This window comes from Rhipicephalus sanguineus, chromosome 3 (genome assembly GCF_013339695.2).
Source record: "Rhipicephalus sanguineus isolate Rsan-2018 chromosome 3, BIME_Rsan_1.4, whole genome shotgun sequence".
Lineage (NCBI taxonomy): Eukaryota > Metazoa > Arthropoda > Arachnida > Ixodida > Ixodidae > Rhipicephalus > Rhipicephalus sanguineus.
Window position 1 is genome coordinate 53,499,294 of NC_051178.1, and position 25,609 is coordinate 53,524,902.

At 47.7% G+C, this 25,609-nt stretch overlaps 1 protein-coding gene across 1 annotated transcript in view; it reads left to right on the forward strand.

Moving 5' to 3' along the window:
• LOC119385472 (cytochrome P450 2C31) overlaps positions 1-25,609 on the forward strand; it is a 67,203-nt gene that overhangs the window by 9,112 nt on the left and 32,482 nt on the right. Inside the window, exons 2-4 of the mRNA XM_037652899.2 lie at positions 367-473; positions 14,770-15,074; positions 18,101-18,216. Of these exons, the coding sequence (XP_037508827.2) occupies positions 367-473; positions 14,770-15,074; positions 18,101-18,216 (528 nt within the window). The remainder of the gene's footprint in view (positions 1-366; positions 474-14,769; positions 15,075-18,100; positions 18,217-25,609) is intronic.

Sequence of the window (25,609 nt, forward strand, 5' to 3'; positions counted from 1 at the left end):
CTATTTGTTGCAACTTGTTTATACAAAAAGGATGTCTCTTCTTCAAGAAGAAAAGTAGCGCACACTTCAAAAAAAATGGCAACCAAAAGAATACTCTAAGCATTCTAAAGTGTGCATCTTTGGGCCCGTCGAAATAGGTATTTTGTTAATCGTATGCCCAATCACGAAGTGAGGGTGCTGCATGCATCTTTCTGTCTTACACCTCAATAAGGGTAATTAAATTGTGTTGTATATGCCACGCTGTCAAGGGGGTCAAGGACTTCGTGGCCAACTTAAGGTATTTGGTTGCACGCACATACAGTTGCATATTTAGTTGCATGCACGCATGCATTAAGACGTAATGAGTACTGACGGATATATTTCTAGGGTTTGCCAGTTACGGAGGCAAGTCTTGGGATGAAAACCGCCGTTTCTCCTCGAAGCTGTTACGTGGACTGGGATTTCGAAGACCGGCCATGGACGAAACCATCGCTGTAAGTATTTTTTTTTCAGAAGCAAGGAATGTTTTAGGCTAGCCGGGTCATAGATGCAGCAAAATTTTCAACTGAGCGTAGAAGGAAGGATGGAAGCAGGAACACAGATGCACACACAAACCGCAGAAGTTCATGATGGTTAGCGCAAACGCAACACAGACGAAAGAAGAAGAAACGACGACACAAGCGTTATTTCTAACAACTGAATGTTTATTGGAAAAATCGCAAATATATAGGTCTAAGAAAGAGAAAATACAACTAACCCGCACATGCGCCAAAGATAATTGACAGACAAAAATGTGTCTGCTAACAAAACTACGCCCTTTCCAGGAAAGACACTTCCTCATCAATCAAAGCGATAGAAGCAACTCACGCACGTGTCTTTCTTTTTGATCATCTCAAATGCCTCCGTATTTCTCGAGTTACGCTGGCTCCTGTGCCTAGTTCCCAGGACCGTTTTGTCCAGCACGGGTGCGCAGCCGCATTGTCGCTTGTGTCGTCGTTTCTTCTTCTTGCTTCTGTGTTGCGTTTGCGCTAACCATCATGAGCATTTTCCAACTCGCCCAATTCGCTACCCTCGCGCAGAAGTTCCAATTTACATTATTAGGTAAAAGCAGATGATTAATAAATTCTTAAAAATAATACAGGGGTGGAAGCGCTGCGCCATTTGCGCCACGCTGCGCCAATCCGCTTCTGCTGCGCCATCCAGCTCCAAAACGCATTATTGCGCCGAAACTGTTCCCAAGCGGTATTTGGTGCACGGCTTCCGCGATGGGCTCCAGTGCGCTTCCGGAACCGATCACCGAGGCTACACTCTTAATCATGTCCTGCTTAAAGTGGCAGTCTATAGCCCGGAAACGAGACGAAAAATCTAACGCCTATAGACTGTCTGTTTAGCCGGCACAACCTGTAGGCGGTGCCGCCCGTAGCCGTCCCTCGGCGTAGTAGCTTCCTTAGAGGCTCATCTCATAGGCGGGACTCAATATAGGCCGGAGATTTTTCGTCTCGAATCCCGGCTTGTTTAAGGCCGGCTATAGACATCTCCTCGTTCCACGTGACCAGCTGTCCTGGCTACGGAGAGTCCTACCTACGGTGCGTCCCAGCTGCGGCGCGTCCTAGCTATAGGCGGTGTACGAAGCGGCGAAAAAAAAATGTTACACACATTTCATGACATACATAATCCATATACACATATTACATTCAGAAGTAAACCACAGAAAATTTCACAGTAAACACACGCGGATTCGAACTCTCGAACACTCGATCGCCAAGCGCGTACACTAACCACTACACCACATCACGCTGCGGCCACTGCGGTTAAAGAACGGGGGTTTATATGCACCAATGCGTCGCTACGTGCTCTGGCGTATTCGTGCAGTGGAAGTCGTATTAAAATGTAGCGTTCACTGATACGTAAGGAGACATTTTTTTTAATGACATTCGTGAAAATATATACGGGGTCACTCGAGCTATTTCTGGGAGCATGCTTGAAGCGAGTTTGCGTGCTTGGTATAAAAGATAAAACTGTTCCGCATGTATTCGGCACTGGCGCCTCAGTGACATTTAAAGAATCTTGGTGCGCATAATACCCGAGTTCTATTGATGTTAGCCGTCAGCCTGTTGCCTTTCGTGGATTGAACGAGTTTTCAACGTCAAGATTCGCTTGCCGTGGAACGTGTGCTCGGAATCCATCCGCGGCAACCGCACAGCGACGTAGCCGATTACCGACGGAGAATCGCCGTGTTCTCAGTAACGTCGCTGGCCGCTTCACCGCCGACGGTTACCGGGCCGGTAGCCGATATCGTCACTAAGCCTATTCAGTTTATTTCGAAGCCGTAGTCGACCGTGCTTCAGAACAAACCGCTCACGCTCATATGCCAGGATGTTTTACCTGTTACCGTCGTTGGCTCGACCCTCTCCCCGTAATAATTACACACTGAGATGAACATGCGCTGATAATCGTGGTATTGTCAGCCGTATATACAATATGCGAACACGCCCGAGCAGGTGCGGTACGCCGTGCACGCACTGCAGATGAACTTCACTTGTAAAGGAACTCATCTTGGCTCTAAACGTTGGATAGTGCACGTCGCTACCCCTCAAATGAATGACACTACCCAGTAGACATTATTTTATCTTCAATAAAAAATGTGGGCGACGTTTGCGTCAACACATGGAAGCGAGGAGCTGGCGCTGATTGCATGCAGCTTCGCAGTCGCTCGGCGGACTGCGCCCCGGAGGAAATGCCGTTTATGTTGGACGCCACTCGCGCGACATACGTGACTCGTGAATTCGGCTGTGCACGCTGGAGACGTGGCTCGCGGTTCGCCGTTCTCCGGCACGCAGTGCGCAGGCAGGAATATGATGCTAACATGGATTGGATCTTATATCCGGCAGCACTGATCGCAGAAATATTTGTGGCGTTCTGTTAGGGCTCTATCATTGGCCATATTTTTTAGAACATCTGGATTCACGCTGAGTAGTCTCGCCGCGCTATTTAAATCACTTCACACTAATCTCAAAGCTACTATATTTTTCACATAAATTTACTTAAACATTTTCTGGAAGCGCGAGTCCATGCAATGTACCAGTATTGGTGCGAAAGGCACTTTCATGAGCATGCAGTGCCTTGTACAAATTTCACGTTTTGATAAATTTTTGACAAACCTCGCCGTGATTATTACGGCGGAACACGCAAAAATTTACGAGCTACATCTACACAGCTGCATTTGCATGCGCACGCGACTGGGCAATGTTTGTTGTGCTAGAGTGCATGGGATAGCCTTCTGGAGTTTTTTACGTATACACGCACCTAATTTTTTATGTGCGGATTATCGAGACGCGTTGCGCACAGCAGAAAACCGGAACGTAGTATAGTGCTGCTTTAATAGAAAATTAATTTGCCACCATCGAACAGTAGGTTCTAGTGTTGCAGAGCTATGCGAAGATGCTAAAAGACGAGGTATGGTCTACGAAGGATGCAACTTTTGGTGCAAGCTGGATTTTTTAATTTTTTTATTGCGCACATGCAAAGCGGTTGCGCCTCAGTGTGGCTGTCGTCAGGAGGAACTTAAACTGCTAAATTATGACATATCGCAAGAAAGTTAACGTAGACTGGCCATTTGTCGAACATGGAGTGTTTAACGATTTCTGAACTTTTTAAGCCAATGCAGCGAAGTTATACGAGGTACACCCACCGGCGTGTGCGCTTCGCCCTGGCACATATGTACGCTCCAGATGATGGTCATTTAATTATGCAAATATTGTTTGCCAGACATAGGCATTGCTTACCGCGGATTTAGGAGAAAAGGGTGAACGGTTTTGCGAAATCTAGAACACCTTGTGGAAGCTCTACTGCCTGCACTTGATTTCGACAGTATGCCGTTACTAATAGCAGAACGTTAAATTAGATATGTACATTTCACGGCAAACGATTCGGACATTTGTCCAAGGAAGCATTTTGTTTTGTATCACTACCAACCTATCTTATGTCCACTTGAGGACGAAGATCTCTACACTAATCCCCCATTGATCCTATCTAGCGTCTTCATTACTATTTTTATGTGTTTGTGGCATACACAAGAACGAAGAAAGCAGTCAGGTTGCGGTATCCCTAATGCGGACTCCCTTGACGTCAAGTGGCAGGCCGTGTAGTGGTTGATTGTTGGCTAACAGAGTTTTAGAATTGTGTACGCACACGTTGCGTTGGCTGGGCACGTACGCTATACTGTATTCGGAAAGTAACGTGCGTATACCCGTGTTTAGTCTTTGACAGATGCGCAGTGGCAACAAACACAAGAAATTGTGCACACGAAGCTCTGGTTACCGTATGCTAATACTACCTCATTTTAACCACTTGGGATTTTTTTTAACGTGAACCGATTACATCACATAGGAGCGTTTTCGCGCTCAGTTCCCCCTTGATGGGTACCTAGATTAACCATTAACAGTGAGCTTGTAAACGATAAGCATGCAGTGTGTTTAGACATGCGTATAAAATTTCGCATCGTTTTTTTTAGTAGCGGCGTTTAAAGCATAGACGCACCGCGTTCCCCATAAATGTACCGTTCAGCGGAATCATTTCGGTTGAGAATGACTTCATGGACCATACCAGCTTCATAGTTCAAGAGTACCCGCTGTGTCTAGCGTGTATAAGCATGCGAGAGACATGTACTGCTCAGGTGTAAAAATAATTATTTATTGTAAAAAAATTCAAACAGCGCTGAAGGAAACTATAAACGTGCCATCCGATGTTTTTTTTGGACAAATATATTTTGGTGCTGAACGAATACCTTTCATCTTTTCAATGTGTCTTCAGCAGCTTCCCGCCGGCAAAACACCTGGGAAACAACTGGGTTCATAATACTCTGCACAAGACGAAGTATTGAGCATACCGATTTGGCTATGTGAGGTCCTTAGGAAGGAAGAAACAAGCGGAAAGACAGGAAGGTTAGCCAGTTCTTAGACCGGCTGGCTACCCTGTGCTGGGGGAAGGGGTAAGGGGAATAAAAGATGATAGAAGAGAGATGTTACAAAAAAAGAGAGCAAGAAAAGGAAAAAGAAAAAGAGAGGGGAAAAAAGTAAACGAGAATATGGCACTACTTAGAGTCTGTCTCTAAGACCAGTTGTCCTTAACATAGTACACACTCAAGCACCAAATAAGGGCTTTCTCTAGAAGTGTGTCAACCGAAGGTTTCACATTCTCTTGCACTTGATCGCAGTAGAACGCCTTGTTGTCATACTTCCTCCAAATTCAGCGGTCAGGTGATGGGGCGGGCTGCTGGCATGTCATCCTGACGGAAAAAAAAGAAAAGCAGAGGACACATGCGACGTTATGTTCTTAGATCACCTGGTGTTTTCGCCCATCACACAAAAACTTCTACCTAGTAAACGGACGTTTCCAATCTATTATACACCTTGTCGAATTTTGTGTAGACAGCGTCGCAGAAGTTAGAAATATGAAAGTGTTTTCAGAAGTTGCTAATGAAGCTTTCTAATAGTGTTTTAACCATAATCTTACTACAGGTATGAGAGAAAGCGTAGCATGATTTCCTCAGGTATACCCATCGATCTCCACGAAATACATGCGGGCATTGCACATCTGACCGAGTATGACTTTGACCTTGTTGAACTTCTCCATGAAACTTCCAGTTTTTCTTAAAAGTGAAGCTCTGTTTCGAATGTCGGCTGCAAGTCAAAACCACAGCACAGCCGCAATTTGATGAGAATCACGTACAAGGAAAGCAGTTTAACAATAGACTCACGATTCATTCGTTAAGTAAATAAAGTGGCAGCTAAACTTGGCTTGAAACTTGGTTGCACACTATTACACAATATTGCAAACGAACTTACTTTAATACCAGGGGAATGCCAGTTACGGCAAATATTTGAATGGTAGGAGCCAATGCATGATTAAAAATTAATTCGCTGCGGCGGGGTAGTGCTCGGCTGCAATATTTAGATGGGAGTGAAACACACACACACACAAAAAGAAAGTGAATAAAAAACACAAAGAAAGATCGTATGCTCAGTTACGGCATTGTAAACAACACCACGGCCGGTGTTGTTGCTGCTGCTGCTGCTGCTGCTGCTGCTGCTGCTGGAGACCCTGCAAGGTGTGAGCTCCTGGCATGTTGCTCGATAAAATTGCGCCTGGCTCTTGTGTCAGAAGGTTTTGTCACCTGCAAACGTATTCAAATTCTGTGTATACTAACACGAGGATGAACGAGAATTATATCCCTTATTACCAGGGGCGTAGGCAGAAATTTTTTTCGGGTGGGGGGCACCTCCTTGATCTGTAGTGGGGACGAGCAGGCAGATGTGGTCGAGTGTCATTTTCTGCTCTGTATGCTATGGCAAAAAAAAATTTCGGGGGGGGGGGGGGAGGGGCACGGGCCCGGGTGTGCCCTAACGTGGCTACGCCCCTGCTTATTACGACTGCTGTACGCATCTCACTTCTCTGTAATAACATTAACAATGAGCAATCCAACATAAATAATAAGCTGCCAACGAAAACAACAGTACTTTTATACAACCACGGTTATATATCGCTGTTGCATCGCATGAAATGATAGATGAGAGAACAAAAATGCCATCAATTAGCTAACGCCTAAATTACATACGACGCATTACTTTACCTTCATCGAGATCTGCAGTTTGCACAGGCACCACAGCTGGTGCATGATGCACTGATGTACTTGCGCACACTTGACTTGGCACTGCATAAGACCAATGGGCAAATGTGACCAGACACCACAGAAATAAGTGAAGGGACACAGTAAATAAGCACATGTATTCACGAGCATGAATGAGGCTGGCTTTAAAACTTGTTAGAAATTCGGCCGCAAACCGCGTTTTAAAGACTGTCGCTATTCAGAAAGTGAAATTGCTTATTTTACCTCCTAAAAACATGACATGAAGCTAGTCGCATCTATGAGCGCCTGATCCAATGAAACCTACTAACGTCTTCAGTACTCGTAAGTGCAGTTTCATTACTTTTTGATTGTGGAAAAATTTTTCCGCTTCTTAAAGGTAAAAAAGAAATGTAAATGCCAAATATAACGACCTACCATGCAAGCAGATCCTAATATCGTTCAACTGCTAGCAAAAATATGCTTCCTTTGATTGACGCACTGTATCATTGACCACAAATGCAGAGAACAGTTGCTAGCCGAAAGATAAGAAGCCACGCGAGAGCTAAAATTACACAGCTTGTCCAGCAACACGCATTGATCATCTCAGTGACACCTGTCAAGAGCGACGAAAGCGTCTGAACTGTATGAGAGTTCACAATAAATGCGACCAGCGCGATAACACGTGCGCGACTATAGAGACGGATGACGATTACAACAAAGATAAGCACTCGTATAAGTTACTCGTACGCATACTCGTATAGTTACTTCAAAAGCCGTCAAAAGAATATTCTGGCGGTTCAATGCCGTCATTCATATACATAAGCGCAAGCATGCAACAATGTGAACGCTAACAGCACGAACATATATGTGAAGAAAGAACAGCACTCACCCAGGCAGGTATGATGCGCCGGGCTGTGTCCGCAGTGTGCGCACCAGCTAGACAGAAATGGCGCGAAAGCGTCGTGTAATCCTGCGTCAACAGCTTGCGTGCAGCCATTGCACGTCCAAGGGCATGTCGCTATGTCCTCGCAACACCCCCTTAATATTGAGATAAGAGAACTTTTCCATGGCGGCCGAGTACCGGCTCAACATCCGCCGCTGTCGTGGAATGCGCTAGAACTAACCCATGTCGCGCCAAGAATGCAACCCCCTTCCCGTCGCACAATATCTTCGAACTCTCGTTTTGAGCTCCTTCCTTTCTTTTCTCTGCGCAAACACAGCAGAAGCGGAGTGCAACGGAGAGCGTAGCGGCCCGTATTCCCCTTCACGCACGCAAGAGAGAGTGCGTAGTTAGCTCCATGCGTATACCTCCTCGCAGCATTGCTCGCCTTTGCGGCTGACGCTGTCGGCGCATGCGCATACACCGACCCTTGCGCCGACAAGTTATAACACGCGGGAGCATACGCTGAGCTGTAGCCAGGATTCTCAATTACGCGGCCCGCACCGACGCGCCACTAATACTGCAGGCCGTCTATAGACCAGAACACAGCGAATTCCATGCGCATCGCCATATTTGCATCGCGCGTCGCGCCATCTATCGCACACACGAGGAAACAACGTGCGCGGGCTGCCACGCTAGCAGACGCTGCACAGAGCAAACGTGAAACTCCCGAAACTCAGCCCGTCAGAGAGCGTGTTTCGCGTCTTTTCTGGCCTGGACATTTTCGCTGATTTTATTGGAACATCAAGAACATCTTGCTCATGCAAGTCCACAATGTGTACAGTACGTGCTGAGTGGGCTGCGGAAGCAACCTCGTCAGATACGTACGCTGTTACGTTTGTAAAAAAAAACGTTCTCGCTGTAGTACGCGTCAATCGTAATTGCAGCAGTGCAGCTCGCGAAAGAGTGAAACGGTGTTTTGTTGCCCCATATTACAAGTTGTGCACAAAGTTTTGTGAAAGCTCATCATTTCAGCATGCATCGCGTAATAATTAGAGTACGCTTTACGGGTAGTTTCGCGGAACGCAATTCTTGTTTCACGAGCGCTCTTACAATAATGCGTCTTGCTCACAAAAGCGTGCTATCAGAGAGTATCACCTGCAGTGACGTTCATCGATCCCTTTTGGAAGCTATCTGCGCGATTTTATTCTTGTAACAATGGTGCTTTACAAGCGAAACTGTGCTACTCTTAGTTAAGCCGGTTAGCTACGTCTGCGACGTAAAGGACACTGGCGCGAGTACTCTTTACTTACGTGCCAATATATGTATTATGTGCAGCTGGATGCGTCGTGTCCAAATAAATTTGGGGGCATCGAACACTGCAATAAAAGCACGAAAGTCTGGCCAGCTGTTGAGGAGCACCGTGTCATTTTTTACCTTTTGAAGACGAAATCTCGAAGGCGTGGATGCCGTCAAAAGCACTAAAGCTTAATACTACGTTCAAAGTGGCAAAGCATGCTGATTTCTTGTGCTTGAAAGCACTACCTTGCACTACATTTTCGTCAACGGAAACGCTCAAAGGTATGAAGTGCACCCTCACACAAAGCTCGCGCCTGCCTTCAACCCAGCTGCGTGTCACGCAAATTAAGTTCGCAAAATGAAATAGGTGGGCATCACACTGCAGAAGACACGCATTTAGTGCACTTACTCGAGCATTTTCACTCGGCTCCTAGTATTTTTTTGCTTGAAACACAGTTGTCCACTCGCGGCGAAGCTGAAAACACCGCACCGGCACTATTTCCGTGGCGCGTCGTATAATCGTCGCAGACAACGCTATTATCCTCTTGTTGCGCTGCTTGTTTTGGCATCCAAAGACGACGCAGTAGTGCCCAGACGAGCTCTTATACGCTGAAGCGGCGTGAACGGGTACTTTTTTGCACTTTAAAGCCTCAGAACTGCAGCTTGCCCTGTTTACTTGGTGCAGCCCGCGCGCGCCTTGGCAGCCCGGTCACCCCGGCGTTTGGGTGCGAGAGTATCCGCTCGGCTCGCCAGCAGCCTGGGTGCGAGACAGGCGTGCTCTGGTGTATAGGGCGGCGGTGAAAGCAGCACGTTTTTTATATACACTTGTCACGGCTAATTCCTTTTCGAAGGCCTACTATAGCCGGGAGTTTTCCTGAGTTTTGAAGCGTCCCGCCTACAGGGCATGCGTTAGCCAGGATTTGATTAAGAGTGTACGTTTGGTGCCTTTATGTGCCGCTGTCATCCGTGTCATGGCGCGCCTATGCGAGCTTATATCATCATCACATCACTTGGCGCGCTCTCGTGTTTTGTCGAAGGCACAAAAAAGCTAGCGAGCCTGTACAGGAGCTAGCTACACGAAAGTGAGTTGTGCTGCCATATTTCGATTGTGACTCCGGCGGCAACGGAGTTTTCTGGCGCGCTGCGCGCACGAGGTGGTTGCTGTTATCGTGGCCTGGGATTGCGAACAAGAACAAAAGTAAGTGCGTTGACGCTTCACAATGTCGAAAAGGTTCTATTTACTGCGAATACTTAATTTGATGTGAAGCCATGAGGACAGTACGAGCAGCCGCCGCGGACGTTAAACGCGCGACGATTATTTAGAAACTTTGCATTAAGGAAACCGCTGTATAGCTGAGTGTGTAATATGGATTTTGTGTGGTAAGTCTGCATGAGGAAGAAAAAATTGTTTTATCCGTTTGCGGTCAATGAAGCCAGTACTAACCGCGAAACTACTCACAGGGCCTCGGTCTGTGGAAGTCGGTTGGGCCATTTCCGAAACTCGTTTTTTTTAGTGAAAGCGTCCCTCTCCATGTGCAGAATTTGTTGCATTGCACACAAGCCCTTAGACGTTATAAATGCAGCATGTAAACGCGCTCGTGCAGCGACGAGCTTAGTCTCGCTAGTGCAATCGGTCGCGTTGGTCGATTTTGGCTCATCAGAACCTGCGCTCGGCCCGTGGTCGTGTACGCTGTAGCTCGTACCATCCGCAGCATTGCTGTGTGTGGCTGGTACATCAGGTGGCGAGTGAAGAAATATACAAAAAAGAACAAGATAGACACTTGGAACGTTTATTACTGAAAAGACGAATGTGAGGTAGTACGAAAACAGAACCACGGGATACAAATTATGCGATTGCGACATCTAGTATCATCGCATCCCAAGTACCAGATTTGCGTGTATATAAGCGACACCAATAATTGACATATCTTGGAAGGGAACTTGAAGGGGTCGAACCGCATGGCGCAATTTTTGGCGCGATTTACGCGGGTTTGGAGGAACGCGCGTCTTTTTTGACAAACGCCCTCGCGCTCGTGCGTCCTGAATGGCTTGATTTCATGCGCGACTGACGCGTGGTCGGAGGGTCGCGCGCGTCCTTTTGACGAACGCCATCTCAAAATCGCGCCGCCGTGTATTCCTACTCGAAGTAGAAAAGAAAACGCCTCGCGCAGCACATCGCCCGCTCGTCCGACAAACGGAGTTTAGGGCGCAGACACGTGCCAATGCCTCCACACGGCGCTGACCTCCGCGCATTTCGAAGGAACTTTTTGAAGCCGGCGTAGGCTTTTGACGGAAATGTAGCAACCCGGCAAACGCAGTGCGAAAACGCCGCTGCTGAAAAACGTTCATTACCTTTAATGTTGTTCATTTGTCAGTCTAGTCAAGTGTAGCTATTCAGAACATCGCTTATCTCATTTTCCTGAGTCATTGCTCTATCACAGCTGTGATGTTTTGATAACACGTACGCGCGCGTGTGTGTGCGTGTATATATATATATATATAGATATATATATATATATATATATATATATATATATATATATATATATATATATATATATATATATATATATATATATATGTAATGTGTGTTAAGTGTTGTAAACTATTAAATGTTTTCTAAAATCGTTGGAATTTCTTGTGTTTACCAGAAATAAAAAAACAATATTTGATCGTAAAATTCTGCTCCAAAACTAACTTGCATCGCTCCAAAACACACATTTTGGTGCTCCAAAGCTGCTCCAAAACAGCATTATTCCTGCTCCCTGAGCTGCTCCAAAACACTCAAGCCCGCTTCCACCCCTGATAATACCTCACAGCAAGGAAGAAACGCAATGGTATTGTTTAAAAAACATCAAGAACATGCGAACATATTTGCGGGAGTGACCTGATGTTCCTGTCTAAGAAATCTATTTTATTCCTCGAAAGTGATGTGAGGTCCGCCTCGGTGAAACAGTGGTTACGGTGCTCGGCTGCTCCCGGCCGTGGCGGTCGCTCTTCGATGGAGGAAAAATGCTCGACGCCTGTGAACTGTGCGATGTCGGTGCACGTTATATAACACCGGATAGTTGAAGTTTTCCGAGCCTTCTCCTACGGCGTGTCTTACAATCATATCTTGGTTTTGGATCGTAAAACTCCAGTTATTACATTAGAGTGACATTCAAGAAGAGCTGAGTCAGCTATCGCGTGTTTTTTGCGATATGAAATGCCCCGATGACCTCCTTTTTGCTTCAAGACACAGCCTCCCATAGGAATGTTGTCCTTTCCAGATAACGCCAACTGTTTTGATTTCCTCAACTGTATCAATGCTAGGTGTGATTACTGCCCGTGCCCGTGCGCAAGGGTTGGTTGTGCTCCTGTACACGATCATAAAACGTCGACAGGTTTAGCCTATGTAAGTGCGACCGCATGAAAGGGGCATCTTGTAGATAACCTCAAGAATGCACCCAGTAGGCGGTTATTCGTGCATAAAATTTCTTGTTTTGTTTTATACGCAATGGGCACACTATTTAATTTTGCAAGGCGCTGAGAAGCCGACCACACTTTTCAGCGACCTTCTTAAAGGGACACTAAAGGCCAATAACATTTTATGTCAGAGTGAAAGGTCAACGTTTGAGAACGCCTAAAACGTCAGTGTGATCAACAGCAGTGCTATACCAATTGAGAAATTAAGGTAAATGTAGGACACGATATGCTCCACTAGAGGGACATTTCGGTATAAGCCCGATGACGTCAAGAGCTCCGATTCCCGAGTGCAATTAATCACGAGTACTAAAACTACTTGTAATAAAAGAATAACATTCTGGACATTACAAGTCGCAATGAAATGCTGATTGTGCGCTTCTGTTTCATGCATGGAAAAAACTTGGCGTTACCAAGGAGAACGGGCGCGGGTGGTTTAAAAGTTTCGTTTCCGCCGGGCTGCTCTCCGTTCGCGCAGTCGCGTCTGAGTAGTAGTTTCGTTAACGCGCACTGTTCCGTGTGCTTTGCACGCTCATGAAAGTCGCTCTAACGGAACGTTTGACAGAATGCCGCGTCCCTGTTATGTTTCCGGATACCTTAATGGTGTGCACCGCTTGAGCAACAGCAGCAGCATCAAAGAGCCGACGTGACATTCCAATGGGTGCCGTAAATAAACCCACGCCGAAGTGGCTGAGTGCCGTGCACCTCGTTGACAGTGTGTTAAACAACCAATACATTTGCGTGTGTGCTTGGTGCACTGTCATGCAGATGATTGCGAAATCAACCGCAGCTTGGACAAGGTTTTAATGCGCCCTTCAGAGCAGAAACCGCAGCGTAGGCTGCCGGGCAGTAAAGGCGGGCAACGTTAGGCAAGGCCAACGCTGCCTCAAGAGGCCTTTCCAGGTGGGACATTTGGAGTGCGCTAACCCTGTGCAGACCACAAAAACGCGATTTTCTTTCAAAATAAGCATCTCCTTGGCACGAAACAAGCACTAGAGAGTTCCTGGAGCGTTTAAGAAATCAACGTCGACTTAACATTTGCCTTTAGTGTCCCTTAACATTTGCCTTTAGTGTCCTCGGGTAGCCAGCAGACAGCAGACGCTTGACCTGACAAGCGAAACTTGATGATATTGTCTATGCACAAGATTTCTGTAAGACGGAAAGGCACCTATACGCAATGATGGCACATTTCGCCCGTTTTTAGAGTGTGCACCCCTGGAAGGTAGTAGGTTTGTGTTGGACATTGAACTGTACAACCAACAGACGTGGAAGCACCCACCACGATGGTCTACTGGATATGGTGCTCGAGTGCCGACCTGAAGGTCGCGATATCAAATTATGGCCGCGGAGGCCGCATTTCGATGGAGGCGAAATGCTGGAGCCCCATGTACTTAGATTTCCGCGCACGTTAAAGAACCCCAAACGGTCGAACTTTCTGAAGCCCCCAACTACTGCGTCCCTCATTATCATCGCGGTGGGTTTCATCTTGGGCTTCATCTTGTCATCACAACAGGGCTTCATCTTGTCAATCCTTTCTGTGTGCCTCGCCTCGTTTTTTTGTCGCTGTTTGCTGCGATGGATGAAAAGCTCACGTTGAGACGGTGCACTCCCAGTGGCGTTGTCTGTGCTGCCACGAAAGTCTATATAAAATGCTTGTACGATGATATCAACTCATGTGGCAATATCACAGCTTTGATCACGGAACACTTCAGCCAAGGGACATTTGGGCACGCAAATTCAACAGGGAACGGAGGCGAACATCACAAACAACATATTTGCGGCTCGAAAAAGGTGCGAGTTTCTAAAAATGGTGACGAGGGCCACGTGACTCTACACATTTAGATCAGTTGGGCTGTTTGTGAAGTATTCTTGTCTGATAACAATATGATCATATTTATTTGTTGCGCGATTTAATTGCTGTCACGTCGCGTCTAAAAAAGGTGTGTGCGCTGTAGGCACCACATAACACTCATGGCATATGAGTAAAGAACAGAGAGTTTGCAAGAAAGCTTAACCAAGTGTCCTCGAGTCGTTTCGCGTGAGGCAGAGGGTCCGTAGGCGAATAAAGTGTATAGATTCTCTGTAGGATCCGTCTGTGTGGTTTTGAAACAGTTGTACGGCGTGGATGACTATATAAGTGAACCAACTAACCACCAAGCGCAGTAATGTGTACATAACGTTCTTAGTGCTACTAATAGCATTATGAGCCTTCCTTAAGAATTGTTTTCATTGCTATAGCACCCGCATTCTTTTGTAGGTGCATTGCGATACTGGCAGTGATCTTGCATGTCGTGAAACATATATAACTGATTCGTTGCCTTTCATCCCGGTGTTTGTAACAACACTGCTGTTGATTTACTGGTTAAAGCCTGATGTACTAATCAATCTCATCCGCGCAAATTAATTGGTTTATGAGGCCAACCTGGATAACACGATGGGGAAATGGTAAAGGAGCGCACGCGTTACTTGGATTTATTTGTCCGCCTGTGGTTCCATCCTTCTTTGATGATATTTTCCGCAGGAAGGCTGTCGACTGCTGCTGAGTGAAATAGCCAAGTCCCAAGGAGAGCCCATAGACCTGTTCGACCTCATTCTCTCCAGTGCTCTGAGCAACATCGAGGTGTTCGTGCTTGGCTACCGCTATCCCTTTGGACACCCAGAACAGCAGCGTCTCTGCAGTGTACTACGAGAGGAATTCATGAGTAATCGAGCTGGGAGCGTAGTGTTATCTTTTCCGTCTCTAGTAAGGACGTTATCCTGGTACCTGCCGTCCTCTCGTGTGGCCACAGTCATGAGAACCATGAGATCGATTCAGGAATTCGCAAGGTAAGCCGACATTTCCGCAAACTGCACTGAAGGGTTGATCCTTAAACGATATCGTGTCCCACAGTACTCATGGCATGTGCAGTGAGCCGCTTTGTTTGCGAAACAACAGTCTCTACGAAGAATCGTTTGAGTGGTGGAAATACAAAGTCTTTTGTAACGATACACAACCAATGAGAGCTTCAATACTGCTGTTGGAAAGTATAGCTTCAGGTTGTGGAGTTAGGTTTGCACGAAATTTACCAAAAGAAGGCGACCGAGATGAGACGTGGCGTTCCTCCACTGCCACAGCGAACAAAGACGCTATGACCGGGTTCGTCAGCTCTCCGACACTACGCATACGAAGAAATTGGAACTTGTCAACAAACACGGGTTCACTAACCCAAGATGCAGCGCAGCGCCCATCGCGGGATTGCGGGCCGTACAGGGTTGCTTTGCAAGACCAATGGAGTGCGCTTGCTTGCGGCGCTACGGCTATCACCCAAACGGAGCAGCCGATCGCGCGGACGAGAAGTCGCCTGCAAAGGCAGCGGGTGAACCCCTCATTGCAGGCTTGAGAGTATCTCTCGAGGTGACGAAGCGCCAGGCTGTTGCCAGGTTCCGCGAGGTGGCGTAGCCAAAAGCGGGAGAAATTGTAGCCCAAATGTGGCCAAAGACAAAAAAAGAGCAAAAATATTTGTAGCCAACTATGGCCATTTCTATTTGCAATATTATTTGTCCACCAATTTGTTAAGGTGTTTATTTCACGGCACTTTGCGACGATGCGCAAGGGCGGCAGTCAAGGCAAAACACGGACTCACAGCGCGAGCGGGAGGAGCCAAAGAGGACAACCCACTGGAAGGCGCTAGAGAGCGCAACCCATCACTCATCTCCAAGGCTTCTCTACAGTAGAGACAATTTTACATTCGACTTCGGCCTTGCTTTTTTGCACAACCCGTCAGGCGCCTGCTGAAGCAGTGACCGAACATTAATGTGCGGAAAAAAATAGAATTGCGAAGGCGGGGGACTCTATTTTACAAAAGCGAGCTGCCAGCCTTTGCCGCCTGCCCCACGTTCATGCGTCGAATTCATTTTAGCGTCGCAAAATAAAAAATACACACTTCAACATTTATGAGATATTCTAATACTGTCGGGGCAGTGAAAAACAGAGCAGAGCAAGCGTTAGCCAAACATTTATGGGCAATCTTGTTCCTGACAACGCAGACAACACGCAAAGCCCGAGCAGTAAGCGTAGTAGCCAAAATCTCAGATTGATTGAAACACGTCATCTCTTTTGCATGCCCATGCATGACTCATTGTTCTTTTCAGCATAACCGCTTCGGATTGCTTGCGTTCTTCAGTATCACCACTGCTTGCAGAGGCGTGCGCACAAAGGGGACAGGGCGGCCTCCCCCTAGTCACATAAGAGGGGTGGGGGGCGCAAAGTGTGCCCCATACATTGACTTAGTAGGAAGGGGGGGCGCTGCGATGAACCTACCCCCCCCCCTTTATGAGGAACCCTGCACAGGCCTATCACTACTTGCATCGCGCTTGCGATCGAATTAAAACGCGATTATTTGGCTAGGGATTCCACGGTGACATTCCAGCCGCTTAAGATACATAAAGACGAGGATACACCGCTGACTTCTTGGCCATCATTTTGAATTAGAGGCGCGATAATTACATCACATTATTTAGTGCAAGTGAAGCCAAGGTATGCCTTTTGGTAAAGTATAAAGGCGTTCCGTTGTCGCCATGGCGAGAAAATCGCTACGAGAACAAATAGGCTTACATCCCCATTGCGCCTAGGCGCGCGGATTTCTGGCGAGTACTGCCGCTTTTGCCGCCTTCGAGGCCATGTGTGAATTCACACTCGAGAAGCGAAGGTCACATGTGAACGCGCCTTTAGACATTATCGCAGAACAGCGGAAACTACAGAAGAGTTAAGCACATGAGACAAAGCGCTGTGTCCTGTGTGTTTCGCTGTCCCGCAGTTTGCGCTGTTTTGCCGTAACGTTAATGAACCAACTAGCTCACCTGAAAACGCTTGTGTGCCTTTAGATGTTTGCTTCTGCTCAATGACCCCTGGAGTGTGGATCAGGGCGCCACTTATAGTACGGTCCATTCTAGGGACCCTGCTTATAGCCCAAAGGCATGTCGCAGATTTTTCAGTAGTCCAAATATAGCCACGTAGCCAAGTCGACCAAGTCGACGCCGAATTTTTTTTTTCTGTAGCTTAAATTGGCTCTGAATGACCAACAATGGCAAGACTGGAGCGAGAAAGAAGCGATCACACTTGGAGAGGGGGCTTGGGGGGCTGTCACTGGCGGCCACTTAGCACGGGCGTGGTACAGTGACGTATGATAGCGCGATGTACGACACCGGGGAGGGAGATGCATGGCTTGTGCTGTGGTTATTGCCGCAATATTCCGTTTAACCGCGGTACCTAGTGATGCTGCCGAGCGGGGCCGGCACTACGCGCTAGCTCGGGAACGAGCAGCAAAGGGAAGGCGCTGTCGATTCTCGCAAGGTCTAGCGCAATGAGTAAAAACAAAAATAAGTGAATAGTGTTTTTTTGTGTGAGAATCAAATGTGATTTCGCTTATTGCTCCGAAGATATTAAGACAGGGCTAACTTTGGGTGTGTACCTATGCGTACGCGCCGTAGAGCTGCGGTGTTAATGTACTGTATGTTTGTCTCGTTTGTTATTGGTTATGGTGATTTACTGCGCGCATTTAAAAAAACAAATGTTACTGTGCTACCACGGAAGATAAAGAAGGGCGACAGTTTCTGTTGCGGATTGTGCCACATTATATGCTTTGTTTTATGAACTAGGCGAAGTTTCTACTGTAGACGGATTCTACAGTTGCAAATGCCGTGTGTATTATGAAAATATGCATACAAAGTGGTGAAAGATTGTTAATTTTCATGTTTCCGTCAAGTTTTTTGCAACTGTCTACGAAGAAGCGATGAGCACGTTTTTTCGAAGGAATAGTACGTGAATCACCTGAAAGATACCGCGGAACATGATGTAACACCTTCTTCTGCAGTACGCACCTGTTCCGTCACATGGCAACATTAGATGACAAAGAAGACCGCGACTTCATTGACGCCTACTTAAGAAAATGCAGGGAAGACGATCAAGGGGCTGATTCGACGTATAGTTGTGAGTATAAGTTCTTGGTCCCTTTGTTTGTTTTGATACGCGCTTTGATTTAGAAAAAGCAACTGGCCTTCACGTATCGCAAACCTACATAGGAGCCAGAACGTTGAGAGATGTAATACTGCATGGCAGAGAAGTGAAACAACCACCGCCGTCACAAAATGTGAATGGCGTAACGAGCGAGTGGTTTAAAGCTTACGACCCAGTACAAAATGTTAAGCCACAATTCTTCATCATCATCAGCCGAAGCATAAACAAAGTGTGCAGCTGCGTAGGTGCGCATAATGTTCTACAGACGCAATGTGGATACCTGGCAACTTCGCTTAATTAGGAATTATGGCGTAGTGTGTACTTACCTACTTCGTTTAATGACGATAATTATCTCTTACTGGGTACCTTGCAACTGCACTTCCAGTAGTTGCTCTTAGGGAGCTCACAAAGCCCTCTCCTCCTGCTTTCGCTGGGACTGTGCTGCAAATGCTGCACTGGCTTGCTGTTTTTTTTCTTTGTGCGCCATAGCTGCCACGGGCACCGATGGTGGTGGCGGCGCAGTCAACAACGCCACCAATATCGGCTCTATTCGTGAGCTCAGAATAGTTTACGGTTTAATAAGTTATGACATAGAGATAATTGAATAAAAACGTGGGAAATGAGTTTGAGAGCACCTTTAATATTTACCACAGTAGCGCCGATAAAATGAACTGCATAAAGCAACTGAATAAAGTGAACTGATATATTGCTTTTGTTACAGGACAAACTGGCGTTCCTTGCAGCTTAAACGTAGCGCGAAGAAAGGCAGCATTAGTAAAACCTAGAAAAAAGGCCCCATTGTGGTTGGATTGCTGGCACATAAATTGTCAAACGAATTAGATTTCGAAAAAGAAGTCACAGTTCCATCGCAAAGGCGAAGGAGTGAATGCGATCAGCTCTGAAGAATAGAATAAATTTCCAGGCGAGAGCGAGCGTAACTAACAGGCCCATTTACAGCAGGTGAAAGCTTTTTTTTTTCCGGTGAGGACACCGCTGAAACAAGTTTTAGGCGGTCGATCGATATTTTTGGGGGCTGCAGCTCGCAATTATCAGCCACCCCACTGGTTATGTGGATGTTTTGCTACAAAGCCCAGTAACGAAACTTTTCAGAGCCAAGGCATAGCGACGACCGAAATTCGCGACACCGGCACGGGTCCCGCTTGCTCGATTCGGCGCGCAATGTCGGACAACAGTAACGTGGCCACCGTAATCAGATGTGCCGTTTTCAGGCTGTTACTGTGCTTTCATGCGATCTTAGCCCGCAGGTATTTTGCTTTTTTGCGATAGCGATTATATAGACATTCCAGGCGAAATTTTGCCATTACCATGATCTTGCTTATGAAGTCCAAATCGCGATTACACCACTCTGCGCGTTGTATACTTTATGTGCCAGTGAAAGTGCGCGAGCGCCGCCGACGAACGGGTCTTAACCAGAGATGAAACGAGCCGACCGTCTCCTTCGCGCGATGTGCACATGGAGATAGTAGCCGGAGGGTTGGAGAGGGGGGCTGCGTGAGTCCGACAGGAAGTGCGTACTTTCTACGAGCGGGTGTGGTCGCATGTGCCGTGATGTCTTTAGAGGGGAGCAGCAGACGGCTCATACCTTTGTAGGTGTTGTGCTCTAATTGCAACACTTCCGTTAAAGCCGTAGCAGTGCCGCATCCAGAGGGTAGCGGTGATCGCCTGCCCCCCCCCCCCCCCCCCCCACAGCCAGCCCCCTCCTGCCTTCAGTGTCTACCGTCGACTTCCTTTTTCAGGCAGCTGTCGAATTTGTTCCCTTCGACAGGTTGCTTTGTCTACCACTGCCCAAAAGGGGTAAAGAGAATCTTGTCCCTGCTCTCTACCTCTCTCATCGCCCTACCCTTTCCTGCTTTCTTATGCATATTAGGGGCGAAGCTCCTAAAGCCGTGGGTCTGTACATGCATGTCTTTCGTGGTACGTGACCGCCTAGTTCTATGAAGTGCACTTGCGAGGAACCCACTACGCTATACTTCCTAAAGCCGTGGGTCTGTACATGCATGTCTTTCGTGGTACGTGACCGCCTAGTTCTATGAAGTGCACTTGCGAGTCTTACGAGTTGCGAGTTCTATGAAGTGCACTTGCGAGTCTTACCTCTTTTTTAATGATGTAATGGGCGAACTTTCACGGGAGAGTTACGGTTTTACCGATGATCTCCCCTCTCGAGCTTCGCCCCACTCATGATCATTCATTCCGTGAATATGGCGTGATTTTTTTTCCACCGAAGGCTTCTTAGGCACCGCCCTAATCCACTCTGGGCTGTTGGAAATATGCATGACTGACCAAAATGCACTGCTGAGGCGGCGGCTTCAGCCTTTGTACTCCCTGTTGAAAAAATTGGCCGCGTATCTGCGTGCTTCGCTGCAAATGTCGTGTAAAGACGATAGAAGAGGCGCTGTGTGAGATATGGACGCCATCTGGCAATACGTCGGGAAACATGAGTGCTGTGTTGCGTGTTGGTAGTCCCGGCGCAGCAGCAGGCGAAGACCGGCGGTGACCAACGCGACCGGCGGGGACGCCATCCAGCCCGACCACGCGGTTTGGCGCGAAGCGCTGAAGCAGAAGAAACGTCCGCACTCAACGAGTACTCTCCACACACTTTTATTTACACGTCGCCTGGGTAAAACAGGAACGCCAGAGCGGCGCCCACAACCGGCAGCCTGAACGCAGCCCACAACGTTGCTTTTTCATTTGTTAAATATTTTTTTCACCTTCTTGGCCTTCTCAAAACCAGAGTTTTTCAACACCAACCCATGGCATTCGCACAGTGCAATACAGAACCGAAACCGAAACACAACAATGAGCTCGTGCGAAGGGCACGGAGGAAGGCAAATTTCAGCGCAGTCGCATTTTCAGCTTTGTTGAAACAGCGCTCTAGACGACGACGAAGTAAAAGAAGGCACAGTACAGGCGCTGCCTGTCCTGTGCCTTCTTTTACTTCGTCGTCGTCTAGTGAGCGCTGTTTCAACAAAGATGAACGCATACCAACTCGCTCGAGCTTGCATTCTTATGCATTTTCAGCGCAGCTTAAGAAACTAGAGTCTTTAAAATTACGTATGTATGCATTTTCTATTAAAGGAACACGCCACCTAATACTTACCTAGTGATGTTGCACCTCAGATATGCATGATATTTACTTTTTGATCGACAACGTTCACAAGTATGAACAGCCGTACCAGTTCAAGAAGGCTGGCCCTTGGGCAAGTGGTTCAACTTTGGCCGAGTGGCTGAATCGAGGGACGTGCCGACAAACAGAAAGACAGAAAGACAGACCAAAATTTCTCCGTTTAAGTATCCCAAGAAAGACTATCGTCTTTAAAAGAAAAGGAATAAACGCGTGCAGGCGAGCACTGCAGTAGAAGAAGTTGGAACGATGAACGGCTGTCTGTGTGGTTCCTTTGCTGATCGATAGTTTCTTTACATTTTGGTGCCGAAAACCCTCGTGCGGACACGTCTCTCTCATCGCACGACTCAAGGGGACCGTCTACTCGACCGCGTCGCTCTGCGGGCGGCGAGGACTCGCAACGGATCACTCGTGATCAGCGTGGGCCCGACACTTCGACATCTGCACGGATGGATCGCCTAAAGACCAAGGGCGCAGCTCGGCGAGCCCAGAATACCAAGCTTATACGAGAAGCACGGTCCCTGCTGACGGATCCTACCGCGGACAATCCCAAGCTAACAGTATTTATGACCGTTTGTCGGCTAGCAACAGCGAGCTCTCGAAGATTAATGATGCTCTAGAAGAGCACCTAGCTGACGAGGAGCTCGAAGCGGAGTACGTAGCGGCGGCGGAGTACAACGACCAAGCCATTAGCATGCTCGCCGAGATTCGATGCAGAGTAGCCGATTTGGAACGCGGAAACAGTACAGCGGCGACTGCTCCTCAGAACGCAACCCCATCAGCTCCTGATGCTCCGACCAGAATTGGCCCAAGACTGCCGAACCTTGGCATGCCAACATTTAGAGGAGACATTCACGAATGGTCAGCTTTCTGGGAGCAGTTCGAGCAGACTGTTCATCTCAACAACGCTCTATCAACTACGACGAAGTTTTTTTATCTACGGCATTACCTTGCGGGTGAAGTGGCAGCGGCGATATCTGGTTTTCCGACTTCCGAATCATGTTACGCAGACGCCATAGAGTTGCTAAAAGAACGTATCGGAGATCGGAAACGGATAGAACAACACCACCTGTCAGCGCTTCGCAGTCTCCCTCACGTGAAGTCAGGAAGCGACGTTCGAGGCCTCAGGCGACTTTACGATGCCGTGCAGCTCAACATCAGGTGTCTGTCTGCGCTAAACGTTCCCACGCTCAGTTTCTCAGCGATGCTGATCGACATTTTACAGCAAGCATTGCCGTATGACATCGTTTTGGCCTATACACGTGGAAAGCGCAGTCAAGCGTTAAGGGAAAGCGGGTCTTCTGCAAACGTCTTCGAGCCAGCCGCTGCAGCTGCGTCATCGGATGCAGAGTTAAAGGAGCTGCTTACCTTTACACGCGTCGAACTAGAAAGCCGGGAGCAGTGTAAGCCATTTGCAGAGCGACCGGTTGATGACCGTGCGCAGCGAACTCGAGGCAGCAGCACCAGCACCGCTTCTGTACTACACAGCGCATTGTGCAATTGGAACGATTGTTTTTTCGGCAAATCGAAGAAGCACGGCACACGCGCCTGCGACGCCGACCTCTCTGTCACTTCTAAGAAAGAAATGCTGACTAAGGACAACCGCTGCTATCGATGCACGTCACGAGGTCATCAGGCACGGTCCTGCCAAGTCAAACTCATGTGCTCGAGCTGTCATGGGAGGCACGCATCAAGCATGTGCGACCCTAACTACAGGAAGAACATGGCAGTGACACCTCGACCAGTGGACGCCTCCGGAAGCACAGTAGGAATGGTGTCATCACAGTCGGTTATGCTGTGCGACAAGGATTCACTGAGCGGGTGCGAGATGAATGACAGAGAAGTATACTTGCAGACCTTTCGCGCCTTTGTCGTGAAAGGTAACAGCTCAAGATATGTCCGAGGGACTCTCGACGGAGGCAGCCAGCGATCCTTCGTCACGGAAGAGCTCGTCAGGAAGTTACACCTGCAGGTACTGGGAGAAACACGGATTGCACTGAACACGTTTGGCTGCGCATCATCAAGTACTGCGGAAAGACGGAAGGTTGTAGAAGTTCCCCTGCGCAGCCAGCACTCTTCCGACACCCGCATAGTGCGTGCAATTGTTGTCCCAGTTATTTGTCACGACATTGCTTCCCCGAAAGCTGACAACCACTTCCTTCAGAACCTGCGGCTCGAAGGGAAATTTATCGCGCACGAAAATAAGTTCGACGCGGAGACGGAAAATGGCCTCAGCTTGTTGATAGGAGCTGACCATCTTTGGCAAGTAATGTCTGGAGAAAATGTAAAGAGCGCAGAAGTTCCAGGACTGGTAGCGATCGACACAGCGTTTGGATGGACGCTACAAGGACCCAGTCAGCAAAAAGCCTTTCTGGACTGCGACTCCAGCCTCATGGTCTGCATTCTAAAAGTACAAGCAATTGGTGATGACGAAACAATGTCACAGATCTTGCAATCGTTTTGGCAACTAGAAGCCATGGGCATTACAGATTCGGGGCAATCTCTGTCCCATGAGTCTGTTGCAGGATTCCGTGGATCGATCAGCAAGAAAGTCAACAGATACACCGTGGCGTTGCCTTGGAAAGAAGATAAGAAACCGCTCTTAGGAAACAACCGGGAAATCGCGCTGTCACGTCTACAAAGACTAACACGGAGGCTATCGACGAAGGAAGGACTTTTGCAGCGATACGACATAGTCATGCGGCAATATCTGGAGTTGGGTCACGCTGAAGTGGTGCCTAAGGATAGCCCTCTGGATCGGGATCGGGCCATATATTATATGCCACATCGCGAAGTCATAAGGCAGGAATCGTTAACTACCAAACTGCGGGTAGTGTTTGACGCATCGTCACACACTCAAGGCGTACCATCGCTTGACGATTGCTTGGACAAAGGAGTGAACCTCAATCCAGAATTGTTGCAAGTCCTCCTTCGCTTTCAGTGGTTCCCGGTCACCATAAACTCGGACATCGAAAAGGCATTCCTACAAATTGAGATCCAGGAGACTGACCGAGATGCCTTCCGGTTTCTGTGGTTTGATACTACTCCCATAAGCCAACACAGCAAGCTTGTCGGATGGCGCATGACACGGGTGCCGTTTGGATCAACATCAAGTCCCTTCTTGCTCATGGCAACTATACACTACCACTTGGATAACGCGGGCGAAGATAAAGCACTCGCTTCTACATTGAAGAAGGCATTTGATGTGGACGATTTATTGGTGGGTGCGGAGACATTCCATGAAGGTCTGCGCATCTATGAACAGTCAAAGGCAATTATGAGAGATGCAGGCATGAATCTCAGAAAGTGGAAGACCAATAACCATCAGCTGCAGAACATTTTCGACAACCAGGAGGAGCAAGTAGAAGGAGCATCCAGAGAAGCAGCTGCGGTCTTGGGAATGCAATGGGATATAGAAAAGAACTACTTCAAGTTTTCTTCCAAATATGTGGCACAATATTTAGTCGCTGGCCAGCCCGACACGAAACGTACTCTACTAAAGGTTGCTTCTCGAATTTATGACCCGCTTGGCATTCTATCGCCTTTCACCGTAACAGCGAAGCTTTTGTTTCAACGCCTTTGGGTTTTAGGCCGTTCCTGGGATGATCAATTACCCGAGGAGATAAAGACGCAGTGGGCAGCCTGGTGTGCGGACGTGATTCAGCTTGGCCACATAAAGATTCCGCGCTGCGTGAGAGACGGGCTTCATGGAGCAGTGAAAGAGGCTGAACTGCATATATTCGTCGACGCCAGCCTAAAGGCTATTGGAGCATGTGCCTATTTGAGAGCATTCGACGAAGCCGGGAACTCGGCTACTTCACTGATAGTAGCGAAGTCAAGAGTGGCACCCATTAAGACATTAACACTACCAAAGCTCGAGCTTATGGCCGCGGTAGTGGAAGCCAGATTGCTAAAGTACATTTGTTCCTCATGGAATTCAAAATATTTCTACTGCGTCATGTGGACTGACTCTATGATCACATTGAGCTGGATCCGCGGTGACCATAGCAAGTTGAGTCAGTTTGTAAAACACAGAGTGACTGAAATAGCAAAAGCTACTGAACCAGTGCTATGGCGCTACTGCCCGGATGAAGACAACCCGTCAGATGTACTGACTAGGGGCATACCTTTGAAGACTCTACGTGTATGTAGCTGTTGGCGGTATGGACCTGAATGGTTGTCCCAGCCGAAATCAAACTGGCCTACCGAACAGAACCAGTGCAC